At 46.7% G+C, this 25,526-nt stretch overlaps 10 protein-coding genes and 1 non-coding gene across 17 annotated transcripts; 7 read left to right on the top strand and 4 right to left on the bottom strand.

The window, feature by feature from the left end:
- Positions 1-3,344: 3,344 nt before the first annotated feature.
- On the top strand, positions 3,345-3,833 carry LOC117587688. The gene is made up of 2 exons (XM_034278580.1): positions 3,345-3,422; positions 3,522-3,833. The coding sequence occupies exons 1-2, from the start codon at positions 3,413-3,415 to the stop codon at positions 3,788-3,790; spliced, it is 279 nt and encodes a 92-aa protein (XP_034134471.1). The 5' UTR covers positions 3,345-3,412; the 3' UTR covers positions 3,791-3,833.
- Positions 3,834-5,192: 1,359 nt separating this feature from the next.
- On the top strand, positions 5,193-7,319 carry LOC117588116. The gene is made up of 2 exons (XM_034279190.1): positions 5,193-6,088; positions 6,151-7,319. The coding sequence occupies exons 1-2, from the start codon at positions 5,276-5,278 to the stop codon at positions 7,231-7,233; spliced, it is 1,896 nt and encodes a 631-aa protein (XP_034135081.1). The 5' UTR covers positions 5,193-5,275; the 3' UTR covers positions 7,234-7,319.
- A 545-nt stretch (positions 7,320-7,864) lies between these two features.
- Positions 7,865-7,961, bottom strand: LOC117588250. Its single transcript, XR_004574117.1, has one exon. It is a non-coding gene; the product is annotated as a U6atac minor spliceosomal RNA (small nuclear RNA).
- Positions 7,962-8,231: 270 nt separating this feature from the next.
- On the top strand, positions 8,232-8,941 carry LOC117588122. The gene has a single exon (XM_034279199.1). The coding sequence runs from the start codon at positions 8,476-8,478 to the stop codon at positions 8,917-8,919; it is 444 nt and encodes a 147-aa protein (XP_034135090.1). The 5' UTR covers positions 8,232-8,475; the 3' UTR covers positions 8,920-8,941.
- Positions 8,942-8,944: 3 nt separating this feature from the next.
- On the bottom strand, positions 8,945-13,121 carry LOC117588117 (proton-coupled amino acid transporter-like protein CG1139). Of its 4 annotated transcripts, XM_034279194.1 has the most exons (7): positions 13,066-13,121; positions 12,576-12,865; positions 12,405-12,460; positions 11,149-11,323; positions 10,190-11,096; positions 9,926-10,098; positions 8,945-9,865 (listed from the first exon to the last, which is right to left on the bottom strand). In XM_034279194.1, exons 4-7 carry the CDS (start codon positions 11,285-11,287, stop codon positions 9,621-9,623), a joined length of 1,464 nt encoding a protein of 487 aa, XP_034135085.1. In that variant the 5' UTR covers positions 11,288-11,323; positions 12,405-12,460; positions 12,576-12,865; positions 13,066-13,121; the 3' UTR covers positions 8,945-9,620. The 4 variants fall into 4 exon arrangements, with proteins under 4 accessions (XP_034135085.1, XP_034135082.1, XP_034135084.1 ...); XM_034279191.1 differs by lacking the exon at positions 12,405-12,460; XM_034279193.1 differs by lacking the exon at positions 12,405-12,460 and having other exon boundaries at positions 10,190-11,084.
- A 422-nt stretch (positions 13,122-13,543) lies between these two features.
- LOC117588123 (dolichyl-diphosphooligosaccharide--protein glycosyltransferase subunit DAD1) lies at positions 13,544-14,080 on the top strand. Its single transcript, XM_034279200.1, has one exon. The coding sequence runs from the start codon at positions 13,659-13,661 to the stop codon at positions 13,995-13,997; it is 339 nt and encodes a 112-aa protein (XP_034135091.1). The 5' UTR covers positions 13,544-13,658; the 3' UTR covers positions 13,998-14,080.
- Positions 14,021-14,721, bottom strand: LOC117588121. Its single transcript, XM_034279198.1, has 2 exons — positions 14,412-14,721; positions 14,021-14,353 (listed from the first exon to the last, which is right to left on the bottom strand). Exons 1-2 carry the CDS (start codon positions 14,619-14,621, stop codon positions 14,072-14,074), a joined length of 492 nt encoding a protein of 163 aa, XP_034135089.1. The 5' UTR covers positions 14,622-14,721; the 3' UTR covers positions 14,021-14,071.
- Positions 14,722-14,835: 114 nt separating this feature from the next.
- On the top strand, positions 14,836-15,684 carry LOC117588120. The gene is made up of 2 exons (XM_034279197.1): positions 14,836-15,022; positions 15,094-15,684. Exons 1-2 carry the CDS (start codon positions 14,904-14,906, stop codon positions 15,644-15,646), a joined length of 672 nt encoding a protein of 223 aa, XP_034135088.1. The 5' UTR covers positions 14,836-14,903; the 3' UTR covers positions 15,647-15,684.
- A 49-nt stretch (positions 15,685-15,733) lies between these two features.
- Positions 15,734-19,195, top strand: LOC117588115 (alanine--tRNA ligase, cytoplasmic). Of its 2 annotated transcripts, none has more exons than XM_034279188.1 (3): positions 15,734-15,816; positions 16,078-17,083; positions 17,142-19,195. In XM_034279188.1, exons 2-3 carry the CDS (start codon positions 16,089-16,091, stop codon positions 19,045-19,047), a joined length of 2,901 nt encoding a protein of 966 aa, XP_034135079.1. In that variant the 5' UTR covers positions 15,734-15,816; positions 16,078-16,088; the 3' UTR covers positions 19,048-19,195. The 2 variants fall into 2 exon arrangements, with proteins under 2 accessions (XP_034135079.1, XP_034135080.1); XM_034279189.1 differs by having other exon boundaries at positions 15,740-15,816; positions 16,075-17,083.
- A 15-nt stretch (positions 19,196-19,210) lies between these two features.
- Positions 19,211-20,242, bottom strand: LOC117588119 (haloacid dehalogenase-like hydrolase domain-containing protein 2). Its single transcript, XM_034279195.1, has 4 exons — positions 20,087-20,242; positions 19,733-20,029; positions 19,447-19,663; positions 19,211-19,391 (listed from the first exon to the last, which is right to left on the bottom strand). Exons 1-4 carry the CDS (start codon positions 20,221-20,223, stop codon positions 19,227-19,229), a joined length of 816 nt encoding a protein of 271 aa, XP_034135086.1. The 5' UTR covers positions 20,224-20,242; the 3' UTR covers positions 19,211-19,226.
- A 474-nt stretch (positions 20,243-20,716) lies between these two features.
- On the top strand, positions 20,717-25,422 carry LOC117588081 (ras-interacting protein RIP3). Of its 3 annotated transcripts, none has more exons than XM_034279147.1 (2): positions 20,717-22,087; positions 23,085-25,422. In XM_034279147.1, exons 1-2 carry the CDS (start codon positions 21,476-21,478, stop codon positions 24,258-24,260), a joined length of 1,788 nt encoding a protein of 595 aa, XP_034135038.1. In that variant the 5' UTR covers positions 20,717-21,475; the 3' UTR covers positions 24,261-25,422. The 3 variants fall into 3 exon arrangements, with proteins under 3 accessions (XP_034135038.1, XP_034135037.1, XP_034135036.1); XM_034279146.1 differs by having other exon boundaries at positions 23,073-25,422; XM_034279145.1 differs by having other exon boundaries at positions 20,718-22,213; positions 22,530-25,422.
- The last annotated feature ends 104 nt before the right edge of the window (positions 25,423-25,526 follow it).

Raw genomic sequence — 25,526 nt, 5'->3', positions numbered from 1 at the left:
CAACTGATCAAAGCACTGCAGCTGGCACCCGGTGGGGCCACCCATGGGGCACTTAAGCATTCAATAAATTTTTGTTTTGTTTATTTCCTTAGTGTGTTGTTTACTAACAAAACCATGGCCTGCAGGCACTATTCATAGGATTCGGTGCATTTGGTGGCGAATGGCAGCAGCAATAGGTGACGTACTTGCATGGCACACAACATTTCAGGGGCTTCAGGATTGGGCGCTCTTTAACCGACGATGTGGCATCTTTATTCGTAGGATTCTCCTTCACCAACGACGGCGACACTGGCCGGTTGGCAGCTTTCTTCTTTGGATTCTCTTTGGGCGGTGTTCTTTGGTTTGGCTCTTTGGGCTTTCTTTTCTTGGCTTTCTTCATCAGTTTGTTGCTTTGGGAGTTGCAATTGGAAATGCGATTGCCTGCGCCTGGCTTGGCCACGGCAGAACCTTTCCTGCTGGCCAAAGATGGAGCACGGGAGACACGGGGGGAACTCTGCTTTTGTACCGCAGCATTGCTTGAAGCTCGTGCACTGTGGATGGCGGCAGAGGGTGGATCCTGCCGCCCCGCAGCACTGGCCGTAGACTTGCCACTTTCTATGGATTCACGGGGGGAATCCTTACGCTCTGCTGCACTGGCTGTAGATTGGCCGTTCTTGATGGATTCACCGAAGAAATCCTTGTGTTCAGCACCATTACCTGCAGGTTCCTTAGGCTCCGCTGCAGGGGGAGAACTCTGCTGTTCCACAGCATAGGCCAGTGGTACCGCACTATGGATGGATTCATGAGACGAGTTCTTCCGTTCTGTGGCGCTGAGTGAGCCATGGGGAGAAGTCTTCTGGTCTGTCTGCTGGCGAGAACACTGACTTTTTGAAACACTGGCTGAAGATTGTGCACTCTGATTACTGTACCGAGGAGTGCATTTTCGTTCTGAGCCACTGGCTGAGGCACAACTCTTCCCTTGCGCAGCACTGGCTGAATATGTTGTGCTTTGGATTGAGGCACGTAGCGTACGATTGCTTTTCCTTTCCTTGGAACTATCAACCGAAGATCGTGCCGAGTGTTTGGGATCTAGGTTGACTGCAGCCACGTCGTCTGGTATGACTTTCGTTAGCGTACTGGTAGATCGTTGCTTGTTCCCAAGTTGCGAATCTGACACGTCCAACCGCTGGCCTATAGATCTCAAAGTGTGCGCAGAATCTTTACCTGGGCTACTGGGAGCCGGGAAACTGTTGTTTTTCGTGTTGATTCGAATTGGATGAGCAGTCTCGTCCAGCCCTTGGTCGATGTTCTCCGTGTTAATGCTCGGCTGGGTGTTTACCCAGGGTGTTGATATAATGGGTCTCTCGAACGTGGCCGTTGTCTCCTGTGTCTGTTCCATAAAGTAGCTCGAATCTTGGGTTTCCCAGTTGCTGGCGCATCGAACTTTTCCCGCATTGGGGGGCATCTTGCTCGCAGCCTCCACGGCCGCTGTGGCGCAGGCAACCATTGCCCGACCCAGCGACTCACAGATCGTCTTGATGAACTCTAGATCCGGCGCTGCTGGACATTCCTGAGCATATGTGTTGGTGCTCTGATCCTTGCGGTGGGTATTTTCGGGTTTCTGTTGCACTTGATTTTCATTGACGGTATTTTCTTGGCTTGTAAGACCAACACTCTGCTCGCTTGGGTCATCTTTGAGTGCCTGTTCTTCGCTCGTGTGTGACATTGTCTCCTCTGTCTCCTCCTCCTCCTCCTCCTGTGGATTCGGTGCTCTCTCACATTGACAAATGACCTGCTGGAACGTACATTTCCGTGGTATATTTTCCATTGGATATTTAAACTCCTGTTCCGCCTGTGAGTCAGAATCGTTACAGCGGTACTGACCGCAACAGGGCGCTGGGCCGCGTACATCACTGAACTGATTGCATGGACACAGCTTCGCTGATTGCTGGCCATAAATGGGATCCTCTGGGCAGAGAAGATACTCCACTTTGTAGCACACCTGGCGGCGTCTCTTTTGGCAACTGGATCGACTTCCTTCTCTTCTCGGGGGCATAGGCATATCCTGCGTTGAACACTCACAACAACAGCAATGTATGGGTTGCTCCCTGCTGCTGGATTGCCTGTCTGACAATATCCTCGATGAATGATTTGGACTACTGGGACGCGGTTGTTGCCTCACAGGCAACTGTTGATATTGCTGCTGGGGCATGGTACACAGGGGAATAGCACACACGGATATGGGCATACATTGTGTCGGTCCTTTGGCCCACGGTGGTCCTGGTGACTGCACCAGACGTATTACGATGGTGTGCTGACCTTGGCCATCGTCTGACTGCACCACCAACGGCGTGCCCCTCTCCATTTCCAGAAATAGTTTACTTCAAATTTGAATACATGTTTTGGCCACAACAAACACTAAATGGATGTGACATTAACTTCCCTGGCATTTTTGGCCTGTGGATTTCTAGGGAATATAATTGAGAAAGATATTCAATGATCCTTACCGGGGAGTACAGCAGATGCGAGTGTCTACCCAATAAGTATACCCTAGTTGAGATAGACTCCTGTAGATACTGTGAAATAAAGCAGCAAATATCGGATAATCAATATACAGTACTTTCTGTTTTCTTTGATAGAAGGAGATCTCAGCAGCACCACCTCACACGGTTTGGGCATTAAAAACCACAAATGTGTAGAAATATAGCCAATGGACCTATTGGTCGGTACAAACGATATATATATTGGACGTTAATATGCAATGACTGCACCATCAAGTGGCCCATGCGACACCAAGCCAAAGCCTGTTACGCGCGGAACCCAGCAGAACGGAGCACTCCTCCCGCCCCACCGAACGTGTAAGGTTCGTGTAAGGCATATTTCGATCTACAAAGTGGAAGGAACAGAGGAATAACGTTTCTAGTGGGTCTAATGGGAATCGTAAAGTTTATGCGACTCAACAAGACTGACTTGTTGATATACATATATGTACGTACATATGTATGTATGATCAAAGTGATCGATAGATCTATTAACGTTAATTATATTCATAATAATGACACTTTTATTTACCAAAATATTTAAAGTGCTTAAGTTCTTTAAGCTAACTAAATTCCATCAATGCTGGATCCTAACGGACCTTGCCAAGCACCCCAAAATTGTACATACAGGTATGTACATATACATATCTCCTGATAGAGAAGACCGGGACCTGGTAGCGTACCACATCCGAGATTCAAATGTTGTGAGCGAGCGCGTACACTGTCTGATTAGTTTTCAATGATTCCATTATGCCGTACATACACCCAAAATAGAAATTATCAAGGAGCGGGCCCGCTCAGATAATATACCCACGGTATCAGGTGTCGAGGCTCGAGTATAAAATGTAGAGCATTCCCAGTTCCAACTCACATTCGTACGAGTATCATTCAACATGAAAGCCGGTAGGTGATTTGTTTTGTGGATATTTAGTATAGTTCATGCTGAACTCAATGCAAAACCAATTGAATACTGATTGCAATTTCTTCATCCTGCTGCTCCAGTATTCCTTCTCCTGGCCCTGGTTGTGGCTGTCTCCTATGCAGCCAGCGACTGCAATCCTGATGGCAATGGAAAACCCGACTGCACTGGAAATGTTGGGAAGAAATTCCGCAACTTCTGGGACCCCACCCGCTACTGGCTCTGCGCAACCGCTGGTGAGCCCACTGTTGTGCTGTGCGAGGAGGAAGGAGGACTGGGTACTGGATACGATCCCGTGACCCAGAACTGCGTTGACTGGTCGGTCTGGGAGTGGTATGCGCCCTGCCCTTAAACATCACTGAAAACTAAAATAAAAGTGTGGATAGCAAACTGTACAGCGTTTATGGAATTTTGAACTTTAAAAGAATTTGAAACTATTTGAGGAGTATTACATTTTTACATTACACATGCTGATTGTACATCGGCTGCTTTGTTCTTTCGACTTTTTGACAAGCCCCTTAGCGCCACTCTTAAACTTTTTGATGACTGGATGTTACTCTACATTATGTACAGATCGCATCATTTTGCATAATGATTTAATAATAATTATTAAGTCAAGATTACGACAAATATTTCCCCCGTTTTTCATTGAGATTTTGACTTTGTTGCGCTGTGTTGGTATGCGACAATATCTGTTCTTTAATTTTAGAAAAGTTGAGCCAAGAACATCTATTAAATGAGATAGTAAGAGTATACCTATACAGTTTGGCTTCACACCTATTCTGGAAAACAATCAGAGTTTGACAGTTGAGATCACACGATAGATTATGACAACATTTTTATAGTAATATGTTGCGATTATTGGTTAAAAGAAGTCCATAAAGTATTTGACTTTGAGAACATGTAGGTCATTGCCTGACAGGCTAAAGACCTTGTTGATATAGCTGGTCATAGCTATTAATAAATAAAATAATAATAGGAAACGTGTACGTTGAGTGCCTTTATGTGTATTTTTTGTGTTTGTTTTGTTTTTTGATCTGTCTAACTTCTAATTCCTAGATGGATAATGAATGCCAAAACAAAGACCAGACACTTTCTTGTTTATATTACATCAGAATAAATGGCGGATACCATTGCCAGACTCAGTAAGTGGGTGGGAGCCAAGTTGTCGCGGCTCGCAAGTCCCATGACTCTGCTTGGGCAGATACATACACATATTATATATTGGCAGTAACATGCAACATCTCTCCAGAAGTTGTTCTATCAACCCTGCGCACTCTTCCTATATCTACCGATGGCGTCAACAGAACTTTTGAAGGCACGAGCCGACACTAAAGGCTCAGAAGTTATCGCTGGTGATACATGGCACGATTATTATCAAGCGATTTCATGTTACTCCCAAAATATAATTTATCCAGACAAGAAAGCGGATGGCCTGAGTCCGGGCCGGATAGCTAATGAAATGGAAGTCCCGACAATAGAGGAAGGCGTATCATTGGGCACGAACATACAGAAGAGAAGTTAAAACAAAATGAAAGCCGGTAAGACGAAGTCTAATCAATCAACTAATCAGTAACTTGCCTTCAATGCGCTGGGATCCCACCCACTGGCAAAGCCGTGCTCGCCAGGTGCCAGCAGCAGTGATTCGATCCCAAGACTGGTGGCTGGTCCATGCCGCTAAGCACCTTAGGCAAATACAATTCTGATGGAATATAAACTATATATTATTTGGCTATTGTTTTGGCATCCATTATCCATCTAGACATCATCGCAGTGACACAAATTTTCGTTAAATTTTTGTTTTCCTTACGTTTTTTCGTGAGTGTGAATTTTTGAAATGGGAAGACTTGGCACCGAACTCCCTGTGGCGCCTTGGCATCGAGGCTTGTCGCTGTCCCAGATCAAAGCGGCCTGCGATCTGCAGACTGCACTGAGCCTCGACCTAGAGGAGGAGACGACGCATCGGGTGAACGATTGCTTGATGCGCCTGGGACTTTGTGGCCAGTTCGATTTTTGCCCCTTGCTCAAGACAATGCAGCTCAGTCGGGGCAACAATTTGGCCTTTCTGTATTTTTTATATACGATGCAGTACGAATCGGAGTATGCGCACAAGAAGTACACACTCAATGAACAGATCATACTGTCGGCCATTGCGTACTTGGATATGCCAGCCACTATTGAGGCCTTGGACAAAATACTGCCCATGGCCAAGAAGCGTATGAAAACGCAGCCTGCAAAGCCGCATCCGAGCGAAAGAAGTGGCAAAGTTGACGCCACACAGGATGCCAAAATGCTACCATACTTTGAAAAGCAGCACAAACCCAAGCTGAGGCATAGGCATTTACAATCAGCACCTGCTCATTTCGCGGTGAGCATTCCCAACGAATTCAAGGAGTCGCATCAGCCGGAAAACCGCTGGTTTGCCGACTACGGATTCCAGCCAGCCAAGCGTATTGTCAAATCTGTAATCAGCGAAGAGATTGTCAAACTCTTCGACAGAATAGACGAGTTCCAGAGAGTTCCCGAGACGGAGCCCATGGAAATGTGTGCCTTTCATCAGAAGAGTCGTTCGCTGGAGCGTGCAGCGTATCTGGAAAAGCAGCGCCAGCAATGCCTATCCATGATTGACTTGGATGAAGAGCGAAACTTGGTGAGGGGAAGAGCTGCTGTACATATCTATCCTTATATCCTATTTCCTTGCTCAATCCACAGCTAACGAGGCGACGAATTGCCAAACAAATGCAGCTCGATGTGCAGAAATATATGCAAAAGTTTGATGATCATTGCTGGAGTCGGGGAGTGCCGGCATTTCGGCAAATCGGATGCACTGCCTGCCGTCTGCTGGGTCCCACACCTCTGCCTGTGATGGTAATGGACGGTGTGGGCGAAGGCCAACATCATTGGTCGAAGATGTCAGCAGACGGCAGCAGCGAGCAAGTGCTGCGGCTCGGTGGCGGACAGGAATCGAGGCCACCTACTCCAAGCCTCAACTATTTCCAAGGGCCCAAGCTGCATGCTCCCTACATATTCGATTATATTCGACTGTTTGGCCGTTACAGCCAGATGTCTTTGTCTGCTGGCGAGTGCATTGATGGCGCTGTGCTAAAAGCCCTTGACGCTGTTGATGACAGGGAAAAACAGAGGCCCGTCATGGTGACACGATGGCATATAAGCGATGCCGTCCATCAGTGTGTGAGGAGAATCTATGAAAAGAGTCTGATGGCTGTCAAGCACTGTGAGAATCCAAAGGAGCGTCTCAGCTATGGGGAGAAGAAACACTTTGATCCCGACGATCAGGTTTTCATGGATCGCATGCTTGTGGATGCCTTCAAGGCGCTGCAAAAGAACAAGAAGCTCGTGCTGCCTACCCTGTGCCATGGTCACCAGGTTCCAGAGTTGCGCGAATGGATTAGGCGTCGCTACGGCAAGCGGTATACGGCGGCTACGCCTTCCGATCTGCGCCAATCGGGACTCACAATGATGCCCCTGAAGAAAATGCACCACGAGCTGTACACCATTTTAATGGGGCAGCACCAGGATTCCAAACAGCAGAGCAGCATTAGCTGTGCGCGCTGTGACCTATTCCTGGCCAGAGCCCAGAAGTTTCGGCTTTGCTTCAAGGAACGGGTCAACGAGATTGTCATGGAACGAACGCGCCTCTGCTGGCAGGCCATGAACTATCTACGAACCAAAAACTACACCAACCTGCAGCAGACCTTCTTCTCGTATCTGCCGGGAAGTGCCTTTGAGACGGTTCCCATTTTCACGAATACCAAAAACGTGAATGGAAAATGAGGCAGATCACTCGGCAATAGAATTTCGTTTGAATTTATGGACAGTACAGTGGATCAAGTGGAAGCTATTTCCCGCTTGGTATGGAATTGTTTATTAATTACGTCAAATACTTCACAAATAGCAGAGAAAAATTTATGAGAAAATCGTTGAATTTATGAACAATCGAATGGAAATGTACGAAACTTTGCATTGGATTGCTCGTGAATTGTGCGAAAATTCTCTTTTAAAAAAAATATTTCAAATATTTGACAATAATAGCAGGGCTCATTGGAAAACTGCTATTTCTGTTAATTGAATATTAATTATACAATTTACTTATTGTTTAAAAAAACAGATTGTAAATATAAAGAGAAAGAACAAAAAAATAAAAATATTTGACTTGACGAAAATTCCATAACTCTTTGTATAACTTTTTTTAGCTTCTGATAAATTTGCTTCTCATGCAATTACGGAATTTACAATTACATTACCATTAAGCTATTAAGGACTAAGTTAGGCTTTCAAAAATATTAAGAACATATATTAAGAATATTAACATAAAATACCAGTAAATGGCAATTGAACGGCTGTGAAGATGACACAAAAAAGCTAAGCTATATTTATAATATTAAAAGTATATAGAAATCCTTGAAAAAACTGGTGAACGGCTTTGTCTTGTGCCAGCCGTTCGTTTATGTGTTCCATCCTTGTCTAGGGGAGTGCTAACTTGCTCTCCTTCCAAACAACACGATAATGCTCGACGGGCAACGCGCTTATATACGTCCGTATCTGCGAAAAAATACTTGGGAATTCTAAGCGCATGTGCAATGCTTCTGTCAGAACGTTAGCTGCCGGCCCCTATTAGATTGTGGCGAGAAGGGAAAAGGTGATTGGGAATTAATTAAATTATATATTATAAACTCAACTATTTGTAAGTCATTTTGTATTAATTATAATTATTTCTCTTTTCTTTTTGATACTAACATTGACACTGAAATTAATTGTTTTGCTCAACTTCCCGTTTTGGGGACCTGCAGCGTGTCATGGCCGACCGACCTACCTCATACAATTGCCATCGACAATTAACCATTAAGCATATGACCACGTCTTAACGCCCAAAAATTAATCAACCCAACCACGTAGCTTTAAGTCCAGCATATAAATACGCAGCATTTCCAGCACTAATTCATCAATCAATGAAAAGTTGTTCGACAGTTTGGTTGTCTACTAAATCCAAATCGAAATATTTGCAAGAATTTTACCATGTGCTGCCACGCCAAGAATGTCTGCTCCTTGCTGGTGCTGATGCTGGCTCTGGGATTGATTGGAGCTCAGCCGGCAAGGTCCGGCAAACGGCTGGCAAAGCAACAGGCAGCGGCGCCCTACCCATCCGCCGAAGAGCTCAAGCCGGAGATACCTTTCGAAGAGGGTGTTCCCGATCAGACCTATGGCCCCCCAGATCTGACCTATGGTCCGCCACCAACCGACCACGTGGAGCAGCTGCCCAGCGCTGACGAGCCGCAGGACTTTACATCCGATCCGGATGCAGAAGAGGTGCAGCCTGTCAACCAAGCACCAGCGCGGCTAAGTAAGAAGCTCAGACGACAGGGCCAGCCCCAGCTCCAGCCCTTGATTCTGTTCTCCGATAGTTCCTTGAGACTGATTGGCCCACAAACAGTGGCTGTTCGAGTACCTGCGCTGTGGTAGGAATGTGAAAGAAGCCGTGATTTCGTTGGTTTTTATAAACATTACATTAATTATTGTCTTTTGTTACGTTTTGAACAATTAAAGAACATTTTGTGGATACCGAGTATATATTGTATGTATATACAGGAGAGATTTGGGTAACGGAACGGAACCCTTAATGGAGTATATAATAACGATAAAAGTATGTGGTTAAGCTAGAGCTCACGTTCGGTTGCTGCTTCTATTTCTGATCAATTCTTAGCCGTTGCTTTGGAATGATCTGTCACGACCCTAGACCTAGACTACTGGGGGATCAATCCATAGTAAAATCTAAACAATAATTTATTTAACATATACTACGACAAAAAATCACTTTTGGCATTGTGCGGTGCGGTCCTCAAATAAGATCAAGCTCCTCCTTCAACCTAATTATATTAAATCAAGCGAAAAAAATATATAAAATTGTATACTTAAAATGCTAGTTATTGTCTGGTACAAGAATTGTAGCTAGTGGATAACACAGAATTGCAACTAATTCGTGGACAAAGAAATAAATAAAACAAATTTGAGCACCGCCACAGGTCTCGAAGCCCGTTTAAAAAATATGGGGGAGAAACAACCTAATTGTACAAATATTCGTAGAGTCACTCGAGTGAAGTTATCTACGTAAAGCCTTCGTCATTCGTAAATTCGCACATCACTTTCCCTGTTCCGTTCCCTGTCTAGTGAGTTCTGTCGTTTAAAATTTGAGCCAAGCTCGCCCAAGTGCCAAAGACAAAGCCACACAGTCCAAAGATTAGAATGAGAAAGTCCTTCCATAGCATCCAATTGTAGCGGCCATAGCCCACATGATAGTACGTAATAATCTCAATGATTGGCGGCGCAATGAGAGCCAGAGCCGAGCTGCTGACGGCCCCAACCAGCGAAATAATGGAGCCCAAATTGGGAATGCACGTGGCCAAGAGAACTGTGTTTGAGATATAAAAAGAATATAAGAAATGAAAGCAGCGAATAGGGATATACGTACAAGTAAATGTGACCAACACTGTGCGCAGAATAGTCGCAGCCAGGTCCTTGGCCCGCGTAGTGTCAAAATGGCTGCGCACAAACGGCTCGACAATATTCACGGGCACATAAAACTGCAGCGTATACGAGAGGAAGATGGCCACGGCCATGGTAAGCCGTACCAGCTGCGAGAGACTGCAAGATTAAGAGTATAAGTGATGTGTGTGTGTGTGTGTGTGTGCGTGTGTAATAAAGGAATGATGAATGGAAAGTTTTGTCAACTCACCCATCGCCTTGCGGCAGATTAAGTGTAATGCTGCCCTTGACATCTTCGCCGTACTTCAGGTAGCCAAAGAATCCCACAGATGTATACAGACAGGCGACGACTACCATGCCCGTGTTGAGGACGCCCGTGGTGCCGCCAAAGTCATCGGGTGTGCGCATATTGTTCTCAAGCGGCAGCACCACACCGATGCCCTCAAATGCGTAGATAGCGGTGCCAAAGTAGAGAGGCAGCGTGGCCCACGAGGCTATCGGCTTGACCGTGTGCACGTCCGGAAGATCGTGCAGCATGTACGAGAAGGTAATGGCCAATCCGGCCACCGTGAGTATGGCGGCAATGAGCGAAACGGGTGTCAGATACTTGAGATTCCGCACCAGATTCAGCACAATCATGGGCATCAGCATAATCAACAAATAGATGTGCACATCGATCTTGAAGTAGTGGTCCATCACATCCTTAATGTTCAGTGCCACAAACAGAAAGTAGACGCAGCAGAAGCCAATCTGTGTGATGAACAGAAAGGTGGTAACGATCCGCCTGGCCAGTAGAGAGTATCGTCGCAAACCCAACGGTCCCGTCTCAAAACTGCAGTAAGCCACATCCGAAAAATCCAAGGCCGGCTGCTGTAGCCGGCGGCACAGCTCGTGGGAGCAGTTGACCAGCATGTGCATGCAGTGAGTGCAAATGGCGCCCATAATCAGAGTTCCAAAGAGACCCACATAGAGGCCGGCATTCTTGAAGGCGTCCGGCATGGCCAGAATGCCAGTGCCAATGTTTCCCTTCAGCAGATGCACCAGCGTCTCCGAGTTGGATGTGGGATGCTCCAGGGTACGATGCAATGTGGGATTGTAGCTGGCCTTGTCCAGAGCCGCCTGATCATCGTCTCCGGAACCCGAGGCTGCCGCATGCACTGTGGGAGTGAACTCTTTATTCGAACCACTGCAACTTGAGCACGCACTTACCTGCTATGCTGTCCTCGCTGTGCACATTGACGAGCGTGTTGTCGGGCGGTGAGCTGCGGGCCGGGCGAGCTGCCCCCCCCCGGCTACCCTCATAGTCGGATGCATCGCTTTGGAGCAGCAACGGCTGGCGTTCCGTCATATTTTTCTTACGCGCCGCACCCTCCGGAATCGGAATCTATAAGAGACGTACGAATTTACAATGCGTTGATCAATTGAGAGCGACTGTGTACATGTATTCTCTTCGGGCGCATCAAACGTACTGAACCTCTATGCGTTAACGATGCCCGCTTTTCGACTTGAAAAATTTTCCGCTGACTCAGTTTTTCCCACTAGTCCCCGATTTCAATGCGTGTGCATAATAACAAATTTCTGATAGTGCAGACAGACATACAGACAGCAGAAGTGTGTCCAGTCCCAGTCAGTGGAGGGAGTGGAAATTTTCGAGACAGAGGAAGCAGATAGTCAGACAGACAGACGCAGCCTCAGCCTTGGACTTGACTCGACTCCGCTCGACTCGAAGTTCGGCCTGATATAAAAGCATTTAAACTCACTGCAAACCTCCACGTCCATTGCATACTCAAATCAATATCATATTTTCGAGTACAGTGACTCACTTTCCGTATAAGCTGGCAAGCTCGAAAACACAAAAACAAGCTCTACTGGGGCGCGATAAGACCTACATATTATCAAGCTCAAGCCCGGCAACCCATCATAGTACTATGCATCAGAATAGCACAATTATATAATATATATCCAAACAAGTTATCAAATATCCACCCATATTTTTCTCATTGTTGATTCAGCAGAAAATTTGCTGTCACTAAGCGATATTCAATACTTCCGAAGAAGTATAAGCAAGCGCGGTATGATTTTGTAGAGCAAAATAACACGATAGAATGGATATGATTTTTGACTTGTGCGCTCCAAGGTTTAAAACTAAATAACAAGCAACTGCGAAAAGGTTCTAGCAGAGATTTAGATAGTGAATCTAGGTAAAGCTAAGTACTTGTATCTTTGCAGGTCTACAACTTTATCGCTAGACGTTTGGGTGCTGTTTTCTAACATGTCCCTCATAATTAATTTGTTTGTTTGCACCATTAAGAATATCAAACAAAGCTTAAAGCATCTTAAACAGAGGTGGTTTGTTGAATTATCCATCCTCTTATCTTCACCGGACCTGGCACCACCGACACTTGCGCCATTAAACATAAAGCCATTATAAAGATATGTACATGTAATATCGTTGGTTCACTTACGGAAAAGTCACAAAATATAGAGGGAATGCCCAGTAGTTATTGTGGAATTATTGGAACTAAAAGTGTAAGAAATTATAATTAAACCGAATACAAATCAACTAAAAATGTAATAAATAATATAGAATGCATACAAATATATTTTATGAATGTATTTGTGTAAGCATTTTCTACCTGTTGAAGGTTGGTTAATGGTGTCAAGTCCTCCATTGATTTTTCCTTCTTGACACTGACAATGAAAGCGGTGCAGAAGAAGACACGAGACGAGACCCACTGATGCGAAGGTCACAGCGTCGACGCGCAAGTGTACAACTAATATCTGGGTGCAAAATCAAATTAAAATTCAAGCACTCCAAGATTTCATGGGTTTCCCATGTGAGGTGTTAGGTGCAGAGGGGGAATGCGTGTGTCTGCAGTGGTGTATCTCGCGCGATTGTGCCAGCTGTAGGATTTCTGATGTGAATCTGTGAATCAAGCAACAAGAAAGCAACAACAATGATTCACGTTGTCATCCCACTACTTCTTCATTCACAAACAATTCTTTTTGGTAACAGCTTTCAACCGATACAACATCACTCAGGTTAGCGTTTTGTTCTTGTCACCACCACATTTATTTGCATACGTTAAGAATCTGTTTTGAATCAGTTTACATTAATTTTTATACCTGGGTCCGAATCAGATCAGCAGTTGGAGGTGGAGAACTATCGATGGCACTATCGGTACTATCGATGGTTTAAAGTCTCGATAGTGTTCGTTAGTATTACGATAGTTTCAAAAATAAACCACCCAAATGGTCGAAAATCTCCCAAAGCTACCATTTTGAAGATAATGACCACATCTATCAGATCACCGAATTGGGATCTGATAGGATCATTATTAAAGCCAGAATAAAGAAATTAATTTCCAGTGGCTATACCCACCCCGTCCCGCAGCTTTTGTGTTTTTTCCACATTCTCTCATTCCCTCTGCAGTGTGCGGTTCTTGGGGAGGGGGGCGACCTAAAAGAGCGTGTAGCGTGAGAATTTATGTAGATGTATATGTTGATGACGAAAAAAACTCGGGAAAAGTCGCAGTCGAAAAGTGTGGCACAATTTGCCATTCTAGTGTTGCAAAAGCATCGATAGTTTAAACAATCTATTATCGATAGTGTCATCGATTCTTTGTCAGCTCTATTCGTGACGTGTCTGAGCGAATTTAATAAAAAATTCGACATTTTCGTTCAATTCCTGTATAAAAAACAAATAAAGCAACAGCAAGATGGTCGAAATCACCGGTGTCATATCCAAGTTCTACAACGACTATGTGCAAAACACTACAAAGAAACTGAAGCTGGTGGACATCTACTTGTGCTACATTCTGTTGACCGGCATCATCCAGTTTGTTTACTGCTGCCTGGTGGGCACCTTCCCGTTCAACTCTTTCCTGTCTGGCTTTATCAGCACCGTCAGCTGCTTCGTCCTGGGTGTGTGCCTTCGTCTTCAGGCCAATCCGCAGAACAAAGCCGTGTTCGCAGGCATCTCACCGGAACGCGGCTTTGCTGACTTCATCTTTGCCCATGTGATTCTGCATTTGGTGGTGATGAACTTTATCGGTTAAATGGGCGAAAATAACAAAATTTGTACTGCTCCACCATTCGCATATATTAATGTATCGTAAAATAAACCATAACTTTATTTAAAGAGTTTCTTGTAAGCCTCGAGAAAGTTGAATGGCTCCGGCTTGTACTCCAAGCGAAGCACAGGCTCTGGTATAATCATAGTCATGGGCGGTACTAGCTGCACATAGTCCCGAAGTTCCGGCTCTGCTGTCTTCGGTATATTTTCCTTGGAATTTTTGCCCTTTGACGGCTTGCGTCCCATCCTTTGGGGCGGCAGTATCGAATCGTTGACATTAAGAGGAACCAAACCCTTGAACACCGCTTGATCTGGTAGAAAGTTCAGCTTTTGGTTAATCTATAAGAAAGTGGGACCGTTAAACAATGACATTTTTATCTCTTGAAACCACACTCGCCTTTGGAGCCACTGCGGCCTGCGTCTGCGGCGTGAGATTCAAGTCATCAATGGCAATCAGATTATCCTTGGTCATGCGTCTTATTTCTTCCTCAGAGTGCATGGCAGAGTTGAAAACAGGGCTAGCGAAAACATTTTTTGGCTCCACGGGATCTTGGAGCCGCGACACTTGCCGATTTGGAATACCTCGAGATTTGCCTCTTTGCGACATTTTCAAAAGAAGCAAAAGTAATTTCTTTTTCCGCCCCTAACACTGAATTAAAGGTTTTACAGCACTGTTTCTACAACAACATTACAGGTGAATTAAAGTGAATTAAAATAATCTTAAAAGAATGAAATCAGTGACGTGACGTGATCCCTCTGACATTAAAAACGAAAGCGATAATTAACTTCATGGCTGTGATATGATATGTTTATCTGCTTTACAACACTGATATAAACCCGGTGCAACAGCTGTTGCCTGCCGATAATTATTTGTATTTATTAAAATAAAATGGCATTGTCTCGCGCAAATCCCGACCAGCTGCCCAAAGATGCCGTTATAATCTCCGAAGATCAAGCTTTGAAGTACCAATGGAAGATAATCACAGCCTGGGAGAAAACTGGAGAGGTGTACGTGTAAAAAACGTGTAAATTTGTAGATCACCGCTTACCTAATAACTGAACAAACCCCTTCTTTACAGATGGTCCCTGCGCTATACGCCCGGGATTCTGAGTGCTATGGCTGCTGCAACTGGCGCCTATATTAACAATCACTACCGCACCAAACTGCGGCTCGGCAGCCATGGTCGGCTGTCCAGTTATATGCCAATTGTGGTCGTACCCGCCATATTCACCATGCTCACACACAAGTTCTTCGTACAGCGTCCCATACTGCTGGACCCGCTGGGCGAGTGTCCGCTTTGCAGACAAGTACGAGGGGCAGCGTTCCAAACTAGCCTTGGGATCGTGTACCCCACGATACTGGCGCCCTTCGCAGCATTTATGTTTGCCACCCGCTGTTACACATACCGGTTACCATCGATTACGGAGAGCCCCAAGCAAGTGTTCATGCTGTGGCGACAGTTTACGCGCCCCATAGTACCCACCCTGGCTACCATTATAGCCTTCCAAGCTTTCCTGGCCATGTACTTGACATACAAGCAGGAAAAGCAGAATTTCAGCGTGATGCTGCGCATGAAGGAGATCGAGTATCAGCTGGAACAGGAGCATATGCCACAGCGGATCGAATTTTAAGTGTTTTGTTTTGTTAAATGATATTAAACATTTTTATCCATCCAACTGCATTTTTCAATTGAACTGAATTATCGATAGACGATAGGCGTCGCAAAAGGTATCGGGACGTCACACACGTTGCTGCAGTCGGCTGACGAAATTTGTTTGAATTTGCATTTATTGTGGAAAACGTGAGTAATACATACAATTTTTTTATTTGCTGGGCTGCTCCGCAATGGAAAATCAAACAACTGCTTGATATTCTGCTGTTAAATAGCCTAATAGTTGTGTAATTTCATCACGTAGAGCAGTGGAGACTTTCACTGCCATGGCTTTTGGCCCTCTGTTGTGGTTAGGGGAGTGCTGCCGCTCACAAAGCCAGAGCCAATTGTCGCGTGGCAATAATTTTTTTTTTTGCATTTACCAACCTTGAGCTCCTGTCGTTGCAGCAGCACCCAACGAAATGAAGTACTTGACCGCCAAGGAGGTGCGCGACGCCTATCTGGGCTTCTTCAAGGAGCAGAAGCACATTTATGTCCATTCATCCAGCACCATACCGCTGGACGATCCAACGCTGCTGTTCGCCAACGCTGGCATGAACCAGTACAAGCCCATCTTCCTGGGCACCGCCGATCCCAACAGCGAGATGTCGAAGTGGGTGCGTGTGTGCAACACACAGAAGTGCATCCGTGCCGGTGGCAAACACAACGATCTGGATGATGTCGGCAAGGATGTCTACCATCACACATTCTTTGAGATGCTGGGAAATTGGTCATTCGGCGACTACTTCAAGAAGGAGATCTGCACCTGGGCCTGGGAGTTCCTAACGAATCGCCTAAATCTGCCCAAGGATCGTCTGTATGTTACGTACTTTGGCGGCGACGAGGCCAGCGGCCTGGAACCCGATTTGGAGTGCAAGCAGCTGTGGCTGGATTTGGGCCTGAAGCCGGAGCACATTTTGCCGGGCAGCATGAAGGACAATTTCTGGGAAATGGGCGAGACCGGACCCTGCGGGCCCTGCTCTGAGCTGCACTTTGATCGCATCGGTGGACGCAGCGTACCGGAGCTGGTCAACATGGACGATCCCGATGTCCTGGAGATTTGGAATCTTGTGTTCATCCAATACAACCGCGAGTCCGATGGCAGCCTAAAGCAGTTGCCCAAGAGGCACATTGACTGCGGCATGGGATTCGAGCGCCTGGTCTCGGTCATCCAGAACAAGCGTTCCAACTACGACACGGATCTATTTGTGCCACTCTTCGACGCCATTCAGGCGGGCACTGGTGCTCCAGTTTACCAGGGCCGCGTGGGTGCCGATGACGTCGATGGCATTGATATGGCCTATCGCGTCCTGGCCGATCATGCCCGCACCATCACCATTGCCCTGGCTGATGGCGGCACTCCAGATAACACTGGTCGTGGCTATGTGCTACGTCGCATTCTCAGACGTGCTGTTCGGTGAGCAAAGAAATTGCGGAGAGACGTAGAACCTTCAAGAACTTTTCTTTTCCTACAGTTATGCCACTGAGAAACTGAATGCCAAGCCGGGTTTCTTTGGCACGCTGGTACACACCGTTGTCGATCTGCTGGGCGATGCCTTCCCAGAGGTAAAGCGAGACCCACAACACATCATTGAAATCATCAATGAGGAGGAGCTGCAGTTCCTCAAAACGTTGACGCGTGGCCGCAATCTACTTAATCGCACCATTGAGAAGTTGGGCAGTCAGACCATCATACCCGGAGACGTTGCGTGGCGCCTGTACGACACGTACGGCTTTCCCGTGGATCTCACCCAACTGATGGCTGAGGAGAAGTCGCTGGAAATCGACATGGCCGGCTATGAGGCGGCCAAACAAAACTCATTTGTGCTCTCGCAGGGCAAAGGTGCCAGCAAAATTGAGGAAATCAATCTGGATGTGCATGCCATCTCACAGTTGCAGGAGCAGGGCGTGCCACCAACCAACGATTCATTCAAGTATAAATACGAGGCTGTGTCGGAGGAGCGGGACTCTGCCTACAACTATCAGGAATGCACAAGTAAAGTCGTGGCCCTTCGATTCGAGAATCAGTTCGTGAACGAGATTAGCAATGGCCAGAAGGCGGGCATTGTGCTGGACAAGACGAACTTCTATGCGGAGAGCGGTGGCCAGATCTTCGATCAGGGTGCACTTGTCAAGCTGAACGACGAGGCTAATGAGTTCCTGGTCGATCGTGTCTACAATCGTGGCGGCTACATCCTGCACATTGGCGTTGTCGAGGGCACCCTGAAAGTCGGCGATGAACTGAGGCTGCACATTGATGAGGAGCGACGTTGGCTCACCATGAAGAACCATTCGGCTACGCATGCCCTCAACCACTGCCTGCTGCAAGTCCTCGGCATGGATACCGAACAGAAAGGCTCGCTAGTTGTGCCAGAGAAGCTGCGCTTCGATTTTAACACCAAGGCCGCCATGACCATCGAACAGGTGGCCAAGACGGAGCAGCTAACGAAGGACATGGTCTACAAGAATGTCCCCATCTACGCCAAGGAGTCAAAGCTGGCTATGGCCAAGCGTATACGAGGTCTGCGTTCGGTCTTCGACGAGGTCTACCCCGATCCAGTGCGCGTCATTTCGTTTGGCGTGCCTGTGGAAGAGCTTGAGCAGAATCCCAATGCCGAGGCCGGAGAGAAGACCTCGGTTGAGTTCTGTGGCGGTACTCATCTGCGACGTTCGGGACACATTATGGACTTCGTCATCAGCAGCGAGGAGGCCATAGCCAAGGGTATTCGTCGCATTGTCGCCCTGACGGGACCGGAAGCCCTGAAGGCCATCAAGAAATCGGAGGCCTTTGAGCAAGAGATTGTCAAGTTGAAGGCCACTATAGATGCGGATAAATCGGGCAAGGACTCCAAATCACATGTCAAGGAGATTGTCGAGCTCACCGAACAGATATCCCACGCCACGGTTCCCTATGTGAAAAAGGACGAGATGCGCAACTTGTTGAAGGGTCTGAAGAAGACGCTGGACGACAAGGAGCGCTCCCTGCGGGCAGCCGTCTCTGTGAATGTGGTTGAGCGAGCCAAGGAGCTGTGCGAGGCCAATACCGGCGCCAATGTGATCGTCCAACAACTGGAGGCTTTCAACAACACCAAGGCACTCGATGCTGCGCTCAAGCAGGTGCGGACCCAGCTGCCCGATGCTGCTGCCATGTTCTTCTCCGTTGATGCTGATTCCAAGAAGATATTCTGCCTGAGCTCGGTGCCCAAGAGTGCTGTGGAGAAAGGTCTGAGGGCTAATGAATGGGTTCAGCATGTCTCCCCGATTCTGGGTGGCAAGGGTGGCGGTAAGCCAGAGTCTGCTCAAGCCTCGGGCAGCAATTACGAGGGCATCGAGGAGATTCTTCAGCTGGCCAAAAAGTTTGCAGAGTCCAAGTTGGCCTAAGCGCTCACAGATATACACAGCAAGTCCTATAATTACTCAGAAATTTGATACACTTTTTGCATACTGCTTTGATCTGTTCCAAACAGCATATCAAAAGAATTGTATCGCTTATTTATAAAACAAAAGCATTTATATGCACTTACTATAAGACATGGACTTTATTTTTATTTTATTAAGTTTTAAACTTGATTTTTCTTTAGTATCCAATCGACTGCTTCGGCGAAATTCTCCACCAGAGCTGTGGGTGGCGGCGACAGAGCGACGTCCGGCAGATATTTACCAGTCTTCACGAGTATGCCCTGTAGGCCCATGGCCATTGCACCGCCAATATCATCATTGGCATCCTACAAACAGAATTTAAAGCCAATCTTCTTGACGTTGGGGTTGGTCTTTGCCTACATCACCTATCATGACGCAAAAGGATGGATCCTGGCCATCCAAAGCCCCCTTGAAGAAGTATGGGTTCGGTTTGCCAATCAGCTTGGCCGTACATCCTGTGGCATACTCCAGACCCTTGACGAAGCAACCGGGACCCAGGGCCAGGCCATCTGATCGCTTGTAGTATTTACCCTGATGTATGGCCACCAGTTTGTGCTCCTTATTCTGCAACAGCACACTGTGGCAGAGAGGCAGAGCCAAATTAATGCACCAACCCAGAAGCTCAAGCCTCGGAGACTATTCCTACTTGAAAGCCTTGTTCATTTGCTCATAGTTGAATGCTTTGGGTGCCAGGCCAACAACCACCGAGTCGGGGCATCGATTCGGATCCTCAGGCGGAAAGTCCTGGCGTGCATCCTCCGACAAGAGGTAGTATGGGTTTAGTTTTCCACTTTGCACAAAGGTGACAGCGGCGCTCAGGGAGCTGTAGATCTCCGAGCGGTCCAAGTGGAAGCCAATCCTGCAGAGACGTTCGTGCAACGTCCCCTTTGAGTCCTTGGTGGTATTTGTGACAAATCTAACTGACACTCCAGAATCACGCAATCTGTATATCGCATACCATAAATTAAATTATTAAATGGGTATGTTTGGAAAGGATTACCTGGCTAATGCCTCAACAGCATTGGGTGTGGGATCATCCTCCACGTGTAGGGTGCCACTGAGATCTATCAGCGCAGCTTTAATAGACATTCTTCTTAGTTTTCCTGATATTACAGACCCACGTCCGCTTAAAAACATTCGAAAACACTAATACCAATAACAACTTTCCGACAAGCCATTGTTACTTTTGACATTTAGGTATCGATATTATTCTTTTCATCAGCTGTTCATCTTCACTGGTAATCCAGTGTTGTAAATAAGTCATATATATATATATATATATATATAGTTTCTTCACGGTCACGACTATCGAAAATTGAAAACGCATGGATACGATAGCCCTAAACAGCTGTTTCTTAAAATGCAAAACTGACGCAACGCCAACGAGTAGAGGTGAAAAATATCGATTTTGTATGCATCGAAGTGTTTCAAAAATATTATTATTTAAGCTTCAATAATAGATTTCACTACAGTTCACTTCACTTAACTAAGCAGCAAGGAGAAATTGAGCTTCTTCTGCTTATCTCTTTAGTTTTTTCTTTCAAACATGGAAGATGCAAAATGAATAAACAAACATCGATGTTTCGCCAGAAAACATCGGCCAGAACAACTATTGATGCTTCGATAGTGACATCGATGTTTTTCCACCTCTACCAGCGAGTCTGTGGAGACAGAAAATTTATGAAAAATAGACACAATGCAAAGTAAATGACGTGATTAAACTATAAATGTAGATTGTTTAGTGCCCGTGAGCCGTAAAGTGTTAAACATCGTGGAAGAGTGTGCGTGGAATGGTGAAGGAGTTAATTGCTGAAATTCGCATCGGCGAGTCACAAATAATAGCGGCCCCAGCAGCAGCAGCAGCGAGTAGTGAACTAGCCAACGCCGACGAGTCTCTGGCCAATGTGGTGCAGCACCCCGCTTCCCGTGAGCACCCCCTCCTCCACCCGCTAACGCGCAAATATATGCGACGACAACTAGTTGTAGTGGGCAGCCTTTGTGGAAGCAGCAGGCGAAAAATTGTGCGAACGCCAAACAAGGGAAGCGCATAAAAGTTAATTAGCAGTGCAAGCGAAGCTGCGTTGTGTGTTCAGGCACCCATCCAATCCAAGGCACATCACAGCCTTTGCGGTAGTGATGCAGCAGCAGCTGCGACAACTATCGAGATTCTAGTTATTGTTGTTGTGGTTTTTGCACCCACCACACGTAACTAGAGCACACAGACACACACAACACATACACAGACACAACACACAAACAGAATAACTCTGTTTAGAGGGTATCATCCACTCCAAACTGCTGCTCATCCGCGTCCATTCATTCACACACACATACAACACACACACACACACATCCATAGGCAGTAGATGCAGCAGCAAAAACATTGGAAATGATTTGTAAACAAGACGTCCTGCTGTGGTTTGAGAAACTCGAGAGCTACAATCGCATTGAAACGATGTACGCGCTGCTCACCGCCTGCCTGCCGTTCGAGCTACGCTTCCTGGGCACGTTGCTTGAGGAACAAGGGAGATGCGATTCGGAGACCCTACGCGGAATGGAGCTTCGGGCCAACAATCCCCAGGAGCTGGCCGCCGACATGTTCACCTGCCAGAAGGGCGATCCAACCGACAGGAAGATTCGCCGCAAAATGGCCCTCTACCTGGCCCTCATCCGTGCCTGCAACCGGAACTGTGTGAGCGAGATCTATCGCACGCTCGAGTGCTGGGGAGAGTGTGACTTTGGGTGCATCAATGACCAGGACACGCTTCTAGAGCTTTTGCTCGTCTACACAATGGCCGCCATTCATCCAGTCTTCTCTATGGACGAGCAGAAGAAGATCTTTGGGATACTGGGCAAGATTAAGGAGAACAAACTTGTGTCGGAAAACTTTCCTCAAGCACAAATGGAACAGCCACCGACACCGGCCCATCCCCATCCACCGCACCCGCACGCGCCGTCCCAGCATGATTTAATAATGCAACAACAACAACAGCAGCAGCATGTGATGCATCAAATACAGGCCCAGCAGCAGGCACATCAGCACCAGCAGCAGCATCCACAGATGGTCCAGGTAGTGCAGACGCCGCAGGGCAATATACCAATGATATTCCCCCAACATTTTCAAAAGGTAAGCGTTAAGACCTTAAAAGAAGAGTAGAAAATTCGAACTAAATTGTACTCTTAAAATCCGAGTCTTATATAAGAGTTACACACGGAGGAATGAGGTACATTCTGGTATTCAATTCTTATTGGTCTTCTAGACCCACGGAAAGTGCATTGATGCATGCAGTTTCGATCAAAATAAAACTGGAGACACTTTTCACAAAAGTTTTACAAAATGTAAGAGTGTCCCTAGCAAACCACAAGAAAGTCCCCATAAGATATATTTTAGTGCATTTTTTTTACATTTGCTAAATCGTCCTCTCTCTCTATCTCTATGATAGCTTGTGTCTGGGACGGATGCAACACACCAGATAAGCGTCGATGGCGTGCCACACATGATGCAATCGAATATCACCATTCCAGCGGACACAAGTGCCATACTCGGCCACCAGAACACGGCGTGGTCGTTGCGGCACTACGCACCACCGCCACATCCACAGACTGCTGCTCCACAGCAGCAGCAGAACCTGGATCATCATGTGCCTCCAGCCTCCAGTTCGCCGATGCTGAGCCAGCAGTCCTCTCCGTCAAGCAGCCGCACGACGAGTCCTCAGCGCTCCAACGTTCCACTGCAATCGCAGCAGATGCGCAACCTGTCGCAACGTTTGACCGGTCACAAGCATCATGCGGCGCGGCGTCCCTCAGGGGAAACCACGCCGCCTCCCTCTTCCATTAGCGGGGAGCTGCAGCACGAGAGCATCAACGAAGGCGGCAGCAGTAGTTCCAGTGGCACGAGTCTGCCCAGCCTAATACGCAACGGTTTCCAGCGGCCCGCACATCATCATCGAGTCAAGGCAAACGCCTACATACCGCCCCATCAACAGCAGCAACAACAGCAGCAACAACAGCAGCAGCAGCACTTTCAGAACAACGCTTACATGAACAGCCTGATGCAGAATATGAGCATGAATGACGATGGGAGTGGCTCCATGACCAAGAGTGTTGCCACCACTGGAAGCGAATCGGGCAGCTCAAATGGCTCTTGCGGGGACATATCCCCGCCTGAGACACCAACGCCGCATCCACTGCCATTACACAGCACAGTCGGCAATCCCGGCATGGGTATGGTCACGACTGTCGTGCACAGCGGCATGGGAGGAGGCTACCAGCAGAAGCACCATCTTACCTACAAGCAGCAGCAGCAGCAAATGAGTCTGCAGCAGCGACTGAACGGACGCAATGGGATGGAGAAGAGCTACCAGCAGATCTACACAACAGGTACACCAAGCAATGTGAGCGATGCCCAGACGATGAGCAGCGGGAACATGCAGCAGCAACAGGCGTTGCTTATCAGCCCGTCTTCGGTGAGCACTCCCACGACTACGGTCTTGCTGCAGCAACAGCCACAGCAGCAGCAGCCCCCACCACCCACAGCCTACAATGCAGCCTCCTATCCATATCATACACGAGGACCCCCGCCGCAGCAGACGATATTCCAGGCGCATAATGCACCGCCGCCGCCGCAATCTGTTCGAGGCGGCTACCGGTTTCCCATGGCTCCCGTTTCCCACAACGGTGAGCTCATCTATCCGGCGTTCCACACGAGCCTTGCCTTCCTGCCGGTACCCGGCACTGGTGGCACACCCACAGCCGTCACGCCGCCCCAACTGCAAAACACTGCCGCTGTGGTCAGCACGAATGCTGTGGCGGTCCAGACGCCTGCTCCCCAGCAGCAGCAACTGCCGACCACGCCGCCCTACAGTGCGCTGACCGTTTGCCCCATCACAGGGGTGGGCGGGGGCGGAGCACCGAAGATATCCTGCTACAATTGCGGCTCACAGACGCACATTGGACGGGACTGTCAGGAGGCGTCTATGGAGGATGTGACGCGCAGTGCCAGCTACAAGCTGGACTACTCAGAGCCTCAGAGTATAGAGGCCAACTCCATTGGTGATCACAGCAACAAGGATATGGGTAGCATTCAAATGAATATGAATTCGTCGGTGACAGCGCCGACGGCGTCAACGGTGCTGTCTGCGGCGTCGGCGGCGGTAACGACCATCGGGAAATAGCAAGGTATGGGTAAATCCAGAGTAAGCTTAAAGTCCATATACACGGACCTATATGGAGGAGCATAATTACGTCTATATTAATGTTTAAACATAATCCTTATCTACTTATACTGAAAATACCATTTATTATGATTGTGTAGTAGTGCGGAAATCAAATTTCTCGCCCTTACCACGTCTCCTAGTTTTTTATAAGAGCCTCTCAATTCGCGTTATGGAGAATCGGAATAGGAATACGGGTTATGAATAGTCGCGCTGCCTAAACACTTGACAAACCCTTATCCATTCCCCTGCCCCCCTCCACACATAAACGAATAATTTAAACGCGCTCCACCCCGCACATCCCATTACCCTTTCCTCCCACCCCACACAAACACACACAGATAGACGATAACGAATTTTAGTCATATGCCACTTTGAATATTTCTAATATTAAGTTGAATGTACAACAGCAATAAGTAAACAAAATAATCCTAATCTACGTTGTGCGGTTCGCATTGCCGCATTAAGGAAGGATCGGATCATTCGGTAAACTCAAACCACAGGCGAATGTTACCATTTATCATGATATCTAAATAAGTTAGAGACACACACATGTATCGTATATCGGAAGCAGCCATGCGATTGCCGCAATGAAACGTAACGTAGCACACTCTGACGTTCCGCAAACGAAAGCGAGTTAGCGCGAGTCTGGTATCGGAAAGCTGTAACGTGACAATGGCATACAGTAAAAACAACTGTAAGAGAAGAAGAGGAAATAGATACGAGATACCGGTAAACAAATAAGAAATTTCGTAGCATACAAAATACTTAGCAAATATAACAAAAAAAATCATTATGTGTATAAAACAAAACAAATCAGCGTAGCAGCACAATGTGCTTAGTTAACGTTTTTCGTATTCCAAACCTAATGCCACCCCACCACCTCTTACATTTTAAAATTGTAGTTATCCTATTTATTTTAAAGCTGTTTAAAAATGATTTTAGAAATGTTTCCCCTAATATTTTTTTTATTTTAAATACATACTAAACACATAATATATATACAAATATAATTTTAAAGCATAAAAAACCGTATATGATACAAACTAAGTGGATAGGGCGTATATTAATGCTAAACACGCTATCTAAATATTATTTTATGTACTAAAAACTTTACTCCCCCCCCCCCCCCCCCCCCCCCCCCCCCCCGTTGGGTTTTTTTTTTTTGGGAGTTGGGGGGGTGATTATAAAAAAATTATTGAAAAAAAAAAAAAAAAAAAAACAAAA

Source organism: Drosophila guanche, unplaced genomic scaffold, assembly GCF_900245975.1.
Source record: "Drosophila guanche unplaced genomic scaffold, DGUA_6, whole genome shotgun sequence".
NCBI lineage: Eukaryota > Metazoa > Arthropoda > Insecta > Diptera > Drosophilidae > Drosophila > Drosophila guanche.
This window is presented reverse-complemented; position numbering and strand designations above follow the sequence as displayed.